The sequence below is a fragment of the Rhododendron vialii genome, chromosome 7a (assembly GCF_030253575.1).
Source record: "Rhododendron vialii isolate Sample 1 chromosome 7a, ASM3025357v1".
Classification (NCBI taxonomy): Eukaryota; Viridiplantae; Streptophyta; class Magnoliopsida; order Ericales; family Ericaceae; genus Rhododendron; species Rhododendron vialii.
This window is the reverse complement of record NC_080563.1, coordinates 26,480,265-26,493,125: the sequence shown is the minus strand read 5'-3', so window position 1 is coordinate 26,493,125 and position 12,861 is coordinate 26,480,265. Positions and strand designations below refer to the sequence as shown.

The 12,861-nt window shown below is 35.5% G+C and overlaps 2 protein-coding genes across 2 annotated transcripts; both read left to right on the top strand.

Annotated features, from left to right (window-relative positions):
* Positions 1-2,799: 2,799 nt before the first annotated feature.
* On the top strand, positions 2,800-4,984 carry LOC131332839 (protein FAR1-RELATED SEQUENCE 5-like). The gene is made up of 4 exons (XM_058367148.1): positions 2,800-3,348; positions 3,452-3,693; positions 4,631-4,865; positions 4,916-4,984. The coding sequence occupies exons 1-4, from the start codon at positions 2,800-2,802 to the stop codon at positions 4,982-4,984; spliced, it is 1,095 nt and encodes a 364-aa protein (XP_058223131.1).
* Positions 4,985-7,489: 2,505 nt separating this feature from the next.
* LOC131334114 (uncharacterized) lies at positions 7,490-8,525 on the top strand. Its single transcript, XM_058368992.1, has 2 exons — positions 7,490-7,672; positions 7,854-8,525. The coding sequence occupies exons 1-2, from the start codon at positions 7,526-7,528 to the stop codon at positions 8,007-8,009; spliced, it is 303 nt and encodes a 100-aa protein (XP_058224975.1). The 5' UTR covers positions 7,490-7,525; the 3' UTR covers positions 8,010-8,525.
* Positions 8,526-12,861: the final 4,336 nt, after the last annotated feature.

Genomic DNA, 12,861 nt, shown 5'->3' with positions numbered 1-12,861 from the left:
AACAGTTTCGAAAAGTTTTTTACTGAACGGTTTAAAAAAAAATTGCTCAAATCAAGCCCTTCCCGGTCATTTTTTTTGCCGATTTCTTGTAGCTACTTTTAAAATCACGTTCTGATCACATTGAGCGGCTCAGATCATCGAAATTCAATCAAGAAAGGGGAAAAATTGGGAGGTCCACATTTTAACTAAAATGAGGACCCCTCATGTGAAACGGACTATTTTATATATATATATATGTTGGTTTGTATTGGTTTGCATTCTCACGACATAGAAATTGCCTACTAGTGCTTCCATGTTCAATATTATATATATATCAGAGCGATTTCAGGGAAACCTATAAAAATATCTCATAATTTCTGATCAAATTTTAATAATCCAAGCCACTCAATGTGATCCTAACGTGATTTTAAGGGTATCCGTGAGAAATCAGCAAAAAAAAAAGACCGGGAAGGGCTTGATCTGAGCAGTTTTTATTTGAACGGTTTAATTAAAACTACTCAAAACAAGTACTTCCCAATCATATTTCTTGCTAATTTCTCGCAGGTACCCTTAAAGTCACATTCTGCAAATATGGAACGGTTCATATCATCAAAATTACATCGGAAACTATGAGATTGAAATTTAGGATGTTTATATATATATATATATATATATATATATATATATATATATATATATATAAGAATTTCCAAGTGAGGGATCCCTCATTTTGTTAAAATGAGGGACTTTCATTTTCCGATCAAATTTTGAAAATCCGAACCGTTCAATGTGTGCAGAACGTAATTTTAAGGGTCCCCGCGAGAAATCAGCAAAAAAAAAATGACCGGGAAGGGAGTCATCCGAGCAGTTTTTTTTAAATCGTTCAATGAAAACTGCTCGGATGAAGCCCTTCCCGGTCATTTTTTTTGTTGATTTCTCACGGAGACCCTTAAAATCGCGTTCTGATCACTTTGAGAGGCTCGGATCATCGAAATTCAATCGAAAATTCCGCATTTTAATAAAATGAGGGATCCCTCACCGGAACCTAACTCACTCTCTCTCTCTCTCTCTCTCTCTCTCTCTTTCTCTATATATATATATATATATATATATATAGGGGGGGGGATCAAGGGACAAAACATTTACCAGAACAATAGATACTAATCCTAGCCATTAAAATGAATGGCTAGGATTAAAAATTAGAAGGCACAATCTCTCTCTTCCCCTTTCCAACTCACATGCAGACCTCCTCTCTCTCTCTCTCTCTCTCTCTAACCTCTGTTCTCTCCTTCTCTCTCTCTGTCTACGCTACTACCTTCGACTCTCCACGCTCCATCACACACAAACTCCCACCGTCAATGATCATCAACTGCTGACCCTCCAGTCACCGGCGAGAAATCGCCTGAGTGCTCTCTATTTTCAGCAACTGTATCTCTATCTCACCCCTCTCTCAAAACCCCAATCCAAGCCCTAATTCTGGTGAGACAGCTCCAGCGGGTACAGCTCTTCTGTGAATACCTCTAAGTATTATTAACGCTAAGAATCATTCATTAACAGAAGGATTAAGGTAATTTCTTGTTTTCGAATTCTTGGTCAGGTAATTTGGGGATTTCTCATTTCAAATTAACTGAATAAAGTGGCTGAAACAAAAAAAAAATTGATTGAATAGAAAATTGCATAGGATAAGTACTCGACAGATTAACAAGGAACCATAGGATATGTTCCCTAGTCCACAACCATTAACTCCAAGGATTAGAAAATTGCATTTGGTTTACTGTTCTTTATTTGGTACTCTTATTTTATTCCAATTATGTGATTGTTGCTCTCGGTGCTTTAAACTACCCGGGCATTAGTTTTTGGGTCATTGTGAATTGGGACCTCTTGGTTGGATTCTAGTGTGCTTTTATATGCTAATTTTTGTTGTTGTTCCCATCATTGCACATAAGCAATAATATAGTTTATTGACATATGGTGTAGTTAATTGGGATTACATTAAACAAGTTTGTTGGGATTACTTAATTTTTATTGTTGTTACCATCCTTGTGAAGGCTAAAAAATGGAAGAACCTTTTGAAATAAATGATTTCAAAGTAAATGAAGGGTTAAAAGAACCATCAAGTGGGATGTTTTTTGAGACAGTTGAAGAAGCATGAAAGTATTATGAAGATTATGGTAGACAAAATGGTTTTTGGATTCGTACTCGGACTTCATGCAAAGGACGAAGCCGGTCGAATGAAGTGACTAGTATGCTATTTGTATGCGCAAAAGAAGGAAAGTATGTTGCGAAGATTGAAAATGATACCCAAAAAAAGAGCTAGAAGTTGTTCAACTGTTAAATGTGGATGCAAGGCTCATTTGCTGATTAAATATGACAAATGGAGTTGCAAATGGAAAGTAACAGTTTTCATAGATGCTCACAATCATCCATTAGTGACTCCATCTAAGAAAATGAGAATGAAGTATAATTAACACATGCCCAAAGCAGTTAAGAATTTGATTGAAACTTCTCATAGAGAAAATTTGGGAATTTCTAAAGTTACTTCTATTTTTGGTGGCGAACACATTGGCTTTGATAATTGAGATTGCTATAATCACTTGAGGAATGTGAGGCATAGAGAGCTAGATGGTGGGGATGCACAATCTGTCCTCATCTACTTTAGGAACAAACAAGCACAGAATCCACAATTATTTTATGCAATTCAATGCGATGATAATGGGAGGGCAGTCAATTTTTTTTGGGTGGACTCGCGATCTCACATGACATAATAACTTTGGAGATGTGGTCACATTTGACACAACCTATCGAACAAACAAGTATGATATGCCCTTTGCCCCATTTACGGGAGTAAACCACCACATGCAGTCGATACAGTTTGGATGTGCACTTTTACAAGACAAGACAGAGGTGACATTTAAATGGTTGTTCGACACATGGCTTGAAGCTATAGGAGGACGTCCTCCAACTTCTATCATCATTGACCAAGACTTGGCAATGAAGGCAGCAATTGCCAAAGTTTTTCCTAACACCCGTCATCATTTATGCATTTGGCATATCAAGAAGAAATTCGTTGAAAAAATGTCGCAAGTGTACTTCAAGAAATCAAAATTCAAGAAGGATGTGAAAAATTGTATTTGGGCAACATATAGGAAAGAAGATTTTGAAAAGAGATGGATAGAATTGATGAAGGAGAATGGGTTGGAGGGCAACAAATGGCTTCAACAATTGTATGATATTCATGAGTCATGGGTACCCATTTATAATCGTGGCACATTCTTTGCTAATATGAATACTACTGGATGTAGTGAGGGTGTCAATTCATTTTTTGATGGTTTTGTTACCTCGACGACAAATCAAAGAGTTTGTAGTCAAGTATGACCAAGCCTTGAAGAGGATTGTGAAAAGGGAAAATGATGAAGATTTTGAGTTTGAACATAAGTTTCGGATTGTGAATGATAATGAATTTTTGTTGAAGCATGCGGAAAAAATTTATACTAGAAACGTCTTCAACAAGTTCAAGGATGAAATAAGTGAAGTCTTTTATTACAAAGTTGAAGAGGTGGGAAATGCCAATGGATTTCAATCGTCCATTGTGAAGTCAAAAGAACATGAAGTTAAAAAGTTCGCAGTGACATTGGATTTGCAAACGTATGAGGGTGTGTGTGAATGCCAAAATTTTGAGTTTGTTGGTATATTGTGTACGCACATTTTGAAAGTGTTTGTCCAGTTAGACATTGATGCAATAGCGGGCCATTTTATTCTTCCACGATGGAGGCAATAAGCCAACAAATTCAGAATAATTGATTTCGAAGGATTGGTGCATGACGATGGCAAAGAAGAATCCAAGGCATTAAGGCTTGGCCATATGTGCCAAGAATCTACTAAATTGACGTGTTTGGCCGCTCCATCAAATGAGGCATACATGATTACATCGAAGTTATGAATGATCTATCCAAGAAGCTCCTAAAAGTTACTTCTTATGTGCTTCCAAGAAAAAGATGATTTACATTCTACTGAGCCGTTTCAAATATTGCTTTCAGATCGGAACATCTCACAAACCAAGGGTAAGAAAAAAGATGTGAAGGAAAAAGATCCTATTATATATACACTCCGGAAGATTGAAAAGTGGTATTGAGTTGGCATCAAACAAGAAGAAAAGAAAGTGTCACTTATGCAATAAGTTAGGACATGATAAGAGAACTTGTCCTTCAAACCCGGTGAGTAAAACTCACAAAGGTAAGTGAACTACAATTTTCCTGGAATTAATGTTGTTATTTCTTTGACATTGATATTCTTACATATTTTGCTAATCGTCAATTCGCTTCTACAGCCTTAGAAGCGGAAACACAATATTCTGAAATTGACCAAGAGATGACTTAATGAGAAATGGTAATTCCAAAACTTGCTTAATCTTCTTGATGCTTTAGCTAATTATGTTACTAAATGTAAAATCACAAATGCCTGTAGTGGATGAAGCATTGCAGTAGTAGTTTTGGTGCTGCTATTTTTTGCTGCTGCTTTTTTTTTTTTTTTTGTGGGTTTCCAGCTGTTTTTTTTTGCTGCGGCTTTTAGACCTTTTTTTTTTTTCCCAGCTGCTGCCTATAATCACATTGTTTTGCTGCTGGTTTTTTTTTTTTTTTTTTGGATTTTCCAGCAGCACTTGGGATTTCATGAGGACGTGGGTTTTCATGAGGACGTGGGTCGGTCTCGGATTGCATGCTAGGTTTTTGTCGAAGGAGGTCATTATGAAGAAGACGTTGAAATTAGGTGGAGAATTGAGATTTGGTGAATTTTTTGTTTTTCTGTTTGTGCACGAGCTTCCTCTTGATTGTATCAACCAAAACTGCCACTGTATTGGTGTTGTCAAAGTAATCAGAATTGAGAAATATGTATCTCAATTTCATAATGAATTTCGAGACATTTTGTTCTTTGGGTACAGGAGAATCATCTCATCTTCCACGTGGATGTTTTGTACGGGTGTATGTACAACCTTAATGTGTTCTATTAATTTTCTTGCAATTTTTAAGTCCCTCGGGATTTGAAGTAATTTTCACTTCTTGGGGATGTTTTTTTCTTGGTTTGTTTCTTTTAAAATAGAAGCTTATATTGTTCTCTCTTTTTTTGTTACTTTTTCATTTATTCTTATGGGAAAAAAAATAGGAATATTGAGAAGATATTAAAAGGGTGCTAATTTTGCCACTCTTTTTTTTTTGTTAACGCCACTTCCCTGCAAGTGTATTTTTAGTGCAAAAATAAACTTGCAGGGGAGTGGCGTTAACAAAAAAAGGAGTGGCAAAATCATTTCCCTATTAAAATAGTTTTTCCAACAAATTCCTCTACATGATCCCAAAAAAATTATTGCCACATGAAAAAATTAAAAAATTGGTTTTACATAATTTTACTTTCATTATGGATCTCATTTTGTAGATATTTTCAAGTAGATTTCAGAAATATAAAAATTGAATTTGTACAACAAAAGTTATATACATTTGAAGATTTTAAATTGAGAGAGAGAGAACGTTCGAGAGAGAGGGAGGAGATCTGCACGTGAGTTTAAAAGGGGAAGGGAGAGATTGTGCCTTTCAATTTTTAATCCTAGCCGTCCATTTCAATGGCTAGGATTTAGTGTCTATTGTTTTGGCAAATGTTTTGTCCCTTGATCTCCTCCTATATATATATATATATACACACACACACACACAGTCAGTCTCAAATGAGAGAGTCCTTATTTTAGTTAAAATGCGGACCTCCTCATTTCTCCTATTTTCCAATCGAATTTTGATGATCCGAGCCGCTCAATGTGTTCAGAACGTGATTTTAAGGGTATCCGTGAGAAATCGACAAAAAAAATGACCGGGAAGGGCTTCATCCGAGCAGTTTTTGTTTGAACCGTTCGATAAAAAACAAACAAAAACTGCTCGGATGAAGCCCTTCCCGGTCATTTTTTTTGTTGATTTCTCACGAGTACCCTAAAAATCACATTCTGAACACATTGAGCGGCTCGAATTATCGAAATTCAATCGGAAAAGGAAGGTCCGCATTTTATTAAAATGAGGTGGTCCTTACGGGAGACGGACTATATATATATATATATATATATATATATATATATATATATATATATATATATATATATATATATATATATATATGTGGTTAAGTATAGAGATATGTATGTAGAATTTAAATAATATATATGGTTAAGTATAGAGATATGTATGTAGAATTTAAATAATGATATATATGGTTAAGTATAGAGATATGTATCTACATACATATCTCTATACTTAACCATTAAAATCTATACACATAAATCCGAGGGTTGAAATTTACAAGGTTTCCTCCATGAAACTTTACTACGCAAATAAGTTTCCTTTTATTGTTGAATACTAATCAACGGGTTCCCGAAATTTTATATTCTTTCCGGCTACCCAAGCAAATTTCCTTTTACTGTTGAATACCAATCAACAGGTTCCCGAAAAATTTAAATTCTTTCCGACTACCCAAGCAAATTTCCTTTTACTATTGAATACCAATCAGGTTCCCGAAAAAAATTAAATTCTTTCCTAATGTCTAACCTAATTTTCCTACCTAATTGACTACCTTGTTTCCTACAATTTTCTTTTTAATTCACTACCACTTTTAGTTGATTACATTTATATGGGTTAATTATTATAGAAAAAGAATTGATTCCGCATAAATAGGTTGCTTACATTAAAATGGGTATAAAAGTTCTGATCGTTCGGGTCGCGCCTTCAGACACGGGCATGTACTAGAACTAGAAGAACTCAGTTTGAACCTAATTTAAGAAAAAATCTTTCCGTATAAATCAATTTCGTTGGCGGACGTGATCAATTGTTTCATAATTCATTTTAGTTGTGTTCAAAATGAGTTACGTTGTGCATTCAGGCACAGACAAACCCTAGTATGTGTGTATATATATGCACACACACACACACACACACACACACAATCAGGATCTTCCCTTTTCCAATCAAATTTCGATGATCTGAGCCACTCAATGTGTTGAAAACGTGATTTAAAAAGTACCCGCGAGAAATTGGCAAAAAAAATGACCGGAAAGGGCTTGAGTTGAGTTGTTTTTTATAGAACCATTCAATAAAAAATTGTTGGGATGAAGCCCTTCTCGGTCATTGTTTTGGCCAATTTCTCATGAGTACCCTCAAAATCACGTTCTAATCACATTGAGTGGCTCGGATTATCAAAATTTGATCGGAAAAAGGGAGATCCTGACCGTAAAAGGTCCTGACTTGAACCAGACTGTATATTTTCCAGTCAAATTTCGATGATCCGAGCCGCTCAATATAATCAGAACGTGATATGTGTGTGTGGGGTATGAAACTGTTATTCTCATGCCATTGAAACATCAATATTAAAAAACAGCCTCATAAGAAATGAGCACACATACGTGCAAAGCACGTCGAATTTTTATGAGTTGGATTGATGAATTACTCAAAATTAAAGAGCACCAGTTTTCTTGAGAAGTGGGACTAGGGTCCCATTAATATGGGAAGTCATTACCCTATCCATGGCCGCCACTAGCTTTCCGCCGATAAATACGACGGGAACAGTGGGGAGTTTCCGAGCAGCCTCACAAGTACCCTCTCTATCTCTTTCCCCATCAGGTGTTGATCCAGTTCCTACCTGCATGTCTTTTTCTATTCTCGTGCACTGGGTATGTTGGTTTGTGGGACTAGCTATTGTATATGTATTAATTGTTTGTACATTCAGGTTTTATATTTTGTTTGAAGCATGCATGTTTGACCCGCCTCCCTGATTCTTCAAATCTAGCCTTTGTACCATCCCTCCAGACCGGAATGGTTAACCAGCTAGATACTTCCTTTATTCTGATGTAGGTTAAAACTGTGTTGGTGGACTGCCTGCTTCATGGGATGAGAATCGTGTCCCGGAGCTTCTCAAGAAATATGGAGAGGTCGAGAAAATTTAGCTTGCTCGTAATATGCCATCTGCCATCAAAAGGATTTTGGATTTGTTACCTACGATACCCATGATGCTGCAGTGACCTGTGCTAAGAGCATTAACAATGAAGAGTTGGGTGAAGGGGAACACAAAAAGGTCGGTTTTCCTTTAAAAAAAAATTAAATTCTCGTTTCAATTTCATGTGTTTTTCCCCTTATCAAAAGCTAGTTACTGTTTAAGGCTAAAGTGAGAGGCAAAGGAAAACACGTTTCTCCAGATTTTCCGACCTGGACGTGGGGCTCCACGGGGTGCTGAGGGGTCCCTGGGTTCGTCCAGTACCACGCAGCCTCCCTATACGTGCTGCTAAAAGAATTTGAAGTCGTCTTCCTCCTTTTGATCATAGTTGAAGAGGCCAATGGTTTGTCGAGAGGTTAAGATGCCACTGGAAATTCAATAATGTCAGAAAAGGCGACTGGCCGGAATTGTTAAACCTCTTCGCATACTGGTCTGTTCATACGGTATTGCCTTTTACTTGTGGATGGTTTTCGTCTTGCGATTATGTTAGAGCATCCAGTAATTATTTAGTCTTGTCCGATTGGTGCCTTGTACTCGTGCTGAGCAAGTGTGTGTTTCCATGCTATGGTATACCAAAATTAAACCAACGGGGGCACGACATTTTCGCATGTGCCTTGTCCCTAGTATATAAACTGAGGTAGACTAAAAGTATGAAAGAGTGATCATTACAAGAAGGTAAAAATGAACCCTCTTTTTTTTATGAGTTTATTCATAATGGGCTTATTTTTTATAGCTAATATAACACCCTATAATATATGGGGCCCTCAAATTTAATATATATATATATATATATATATATATATATATATATATATATATTCACTACTACAATAATAGATATGCGTTACACTATGGAAGTTCACAAAGATCACGGTTTTCAGTGAAAGTATGATAAAATGTGGTGCTTAAATTTTTTTATTTCAGTTTAAATCCAAAGCTGAGATAAAAAGTGAGTTTTAGGACGAAATAAAAGACATCGCTCTTACGGTGAGATAAAAGAAAAACAACATCACCCTTGCGGCGTGATAAAAGATTTTAGGGCAAAAAAAATGAGATAAAAGATCTCGCTCTTTTGGCGAGATAAAAGAGAAAAGACCTCACCCTTGTGGCGTGATAAAAAAGAAAAAATACTTCACCCTTGTGGCGTGATAAAAGATTTTAGGGTGGAAAAGAATGAGATAAAAGATCTCGCTCTTGTGGCAAGATAAAAGAGAAATGACCTCATCCTTATAGCGTGATAAAAAACTTTAGTGTGGAAAAAAGTTAGATAAATGATCTCACTCTTGCAATGAGATAAAAAGCCTACCAATTTTGGCGCGCAGTCTGAATTTTCACCTGGGCAGGCTGATACTCATTTAAGCAGACTTTGAAAAGTTATGTGAGAAAAACAATGTTGTTTAAGAACTTTGAAAAGTTCTTTTTTACAAAAGGTAAGAAAATAAGCCATAATTACACTCATCCCAAAAAATCTTTACGTTTCATCTTCATCTTCACGCCCAAAGAGAGAGATAGAGAGAGAGAAGAGACAAATCCCACAATTGGGTTCCACCAGTACCGGTTGTTTCTTCGACGACGGATGGACTGTTCCACTAGTGCCCGATTTTCATGTGGGCGAGCCGTGATCTTTATGGTTTATTGTAGTAGTGAAATTTAGTTATTTCGGATGTCTTCCAAGTATACGTTTGACTCATTAGGTAAAAAAATAATTATATTATTATGGCTTAGTCTTATCTGAAAATGATTAAAATCCAATTGAGAAGCCACCATTGAAATTGAAGTTCAATATAAACACAAAATTCATGTGAAATGGTTAGTTTATAAAAAAAATAAAATAAATCTAAAGTTTGTCTATAATATTACAATCTGCAGGTTTTGATAATTTTCACAAAAATAAAAAGCGCACACTAGAACAAAAAACACTATTGTCTACTAAATTTACGAGGTAAAACTAAATTGTTCGCCTTAAGAAAAATTTTTGGTGACCAACAATTAATTTTGATTGCCAAAATATCTGTTGTTATATTTTTAAAATTTTCTAAACAATGTTTATACACATATTTTTATATATTTTAATATCATGTTAATTGCATTTCAAAAAATTCAGCAAATTTGAAGAAAAAAAAAATTTCTCATTTTAGGAAGTAAGTATAAATATTTTTGTTTTCCTAATGTAACAGAAATTCTTGACTAGCTTAGTGGTAAGAGCTTAGGAAATCAACTAAGGGTGCGTGGGTTCGAAACTTGGCAATGACAAGAAAAGATAGTCTAGTAGATACAAAGAAAAGATCACGCGCAATGGTTTTCTATCTCAGTTTATGGTGGTGTGATCATTTTGAACTTTCAACCACGGTTATAGGCCGTGATCTAAAGTAACATACAATCACATCCAGAAAAAAGAAATGATCACGCCCAAGAGAAACAATCATGACTTATAACCGTGATAAAAGAGAAACGATCACGCCTTTTGGCTATGATTGTTTCTCTCTTTCAATCACTGTTTATAACCGTGAAAAAAGAGATTAACTTACGATCACACTCAAATCCATCACGGTAGCAAGAGCATGATGGAAAACTTACAATCACGGCCAATAGCTGTGATCTTTATGATTTTATTGTAGTAGTGATTAGGGGTCCAAAACCTTGCCTCAGGAGCGGACAATTGGTTTTCGTTGTGCCTCGCATCAAGGCAAGCCTAATAATCTTCGAAAACATTGCTACCCTAAAACGCTTCATCAATTGCTAAGCCAATCTGATCTAATGCGAAGGAAAAAAATGGTATGTTGCTTATGTAATGATAGGGATGTATATATATATTATAGAAATCTTCAGGTAAGGACCTTAAAATGAAGACCTTATATGCGAACCTCTCAATTTCTCGCATTTTTCAATCGGATTTTGATGATTCAAGCCGCTCAATGTGTTCAGAACGTGATTTTGAGGGTATTCTCAAAAAATCGGCAAAAAAAATGACCAGAAAGGGCTTGATTTGAGCAGTTTTTATTTGATCCGTTCGATAAAAAATAAACAAAAACTACTCGGATGAAGCCCTTCCCAGTCTTTTTTTTTGCTGATTCCTCGCGGGTACCCTTAAAATTACGTTCTGAACACATTGAGCGGCTCGGATCATCGAAATTCGATCGGAAAAGGAAGGTCGACATTTTATTAAAATAATGAGATCCTTATAAGAAAGGGACTCATATATATATATATATATATATATATATATATATATATAGAGAGAGAGAGAGAGAGAGAGCTTTTAATGTGAACCTCCACATCCAATCAAAGTGTGGACGTTCCCTTTCCTGATCGAATTTCGACAATCCGAGCAGCTTAATGCGTTCAGAACTTGATTTTAAGGGTACTCGCGAGAAATCAGCAAAAAAAAAAAAAACTGGGAAGGGTTTCATCCGAATAGTTTTTATTTATTTTTTATTGAACAGTTCAAATAAAAACTTCTCAAATCAAACCCTTTCCGATTATTTTTTTTACCGATTTCTTGCGGCTATCCTTAAAATAACGTTCTGAACACATTGAATGGTTCAGATCATCAAAATTCATTCAGAAACGGGGAGAAATGGGGTGGTCTGTACTTTGCTTGGATGCGGAGGTCCGCATTAGAAGCTTACTGTATATATATATCAGTCCACTTCCCGTAATGACCATCTTAACTTAATAAAATACGGATCTCCTTTTTTTCGATCGAATTTCGATGATCCGAGTCGCTCAATGTGTTTAGAATGTGATTTTAAAAGAACTATCTAGAAATCGGCAAAAAAAATGGTCGGAAAGAGTTTCATCCGAGCAGTTTTTGTTTATTTTTTATCAAACGGTTCAAACAAAAACTGTTCGGATGAAGCCCTTTCCGGTCTTTTTTTTTTTGCCGATTTCTCACGGGTACTTTTAAAATCACGTTCTGTACACCTTGAGCTGCTCGGATTATCGAAATTCGATCGAAAATGGAAGAAATGAGGAGGTATATATATACATACATATATACATATATATAGACAATCCGTTTCATATGAGGTGGTCTTCATTTTAGTTAAAATGCAGACTTTTCCATTTCTCTACTTTCCCGATCGAATTTTGATGATCCGAGCCCTTAATGTAATTAGAACGTGATTTTAAAGATACACCTAAAATCGGTAAAAAAAATAACCAGGAAGGACTTAGTTTGAGCAGTTTTTATTTGAACCGTTCAATAAAAAAATGTTCGGACGAAATTCTTCCCAGTTTTTTTTTTTTTTTTGCCGATTCTCACAAGTACTCTTAAAATCACGTTCTGAACACATTGAGCGGTTTGGATCATCAAAATTCAATCGGGAAAGGGGGATTCGTATTTTAACATAGTGCGAGCGCCCTTAGATGAAGTTTTCATAGATGCCGATCAAATTTCGATAATCCAAACTGTTCAATGTGTTCAGAACGTGATATTAAGGGTCTTTGCTAGAAATCAACAAAAAATATGATGGAAAGTGTTTGATTTAAGAAATTTTTTTGGACTGTCACTACAAGAAAAATGAAAATTAGTGACGAAAAAGTGGCGACGAAATTTAATTTTGTCACTAAATGAGTATATTTGGCGACGAAAAAATAAATTCGTCACTATTTTGATAACTTTCGTGAGGAAATAATTTCGCCACTAATTATGCCTGTTTAGCGACGAAAAAAATATTTTCGTCACTAAAGGTACCCATTTGGCGATAAAATACATTTTTCGTCACCGAAAACTTAAAAAAGGTGACAAAATTATTTTTCGTCGCCAAAGATAATCATTTGGTGACAAAAAATATATTTCGTCGCCAAATGTGAGCAATTTAGTAACGAAATATTTTTTTCGTCACCAAATGCTTAACTTTGGTGACG

Bases quoted from the DNA above. Each gene is read 5' to 3' on its own strand.
- LOC131332839 (XM_058367148.1), top strand. From the start codon at position 2,800: ATGCCCTTTGCCCCATTTACGGGAGTAAACCACCACATGCAGTCGATA. The intron at 3,349-3,451 runs GTATGACCAAGC...TTTTTGTTGAAG, and splicing joins ATCAAAGAGTTTGTAGTCAA to CATGCGGAAAAAATTTATAC. The intron at 3,694-4,630 runs GTTTGTCCAGTT...TGGATTTTCCAG, and splicing joins TGTACGCACATTTTGAAAGT to CAGCACTTGGGATTTCATGA.
- LOC131334114 (XM_058368992.1), top strand. From the start codon at position 7,526: ATGGCCGCCACTAGCTTTCCGCCGATAAATACGACGGGAACAGTGGGG. The intron at 7,673-7,853 runs GTATGTTGGTTT...ATTCTGATGTAG, and splicing joins TTTCTATTCTCGTGCACTGG to GTTAAAACTGTGTTGGTGGA.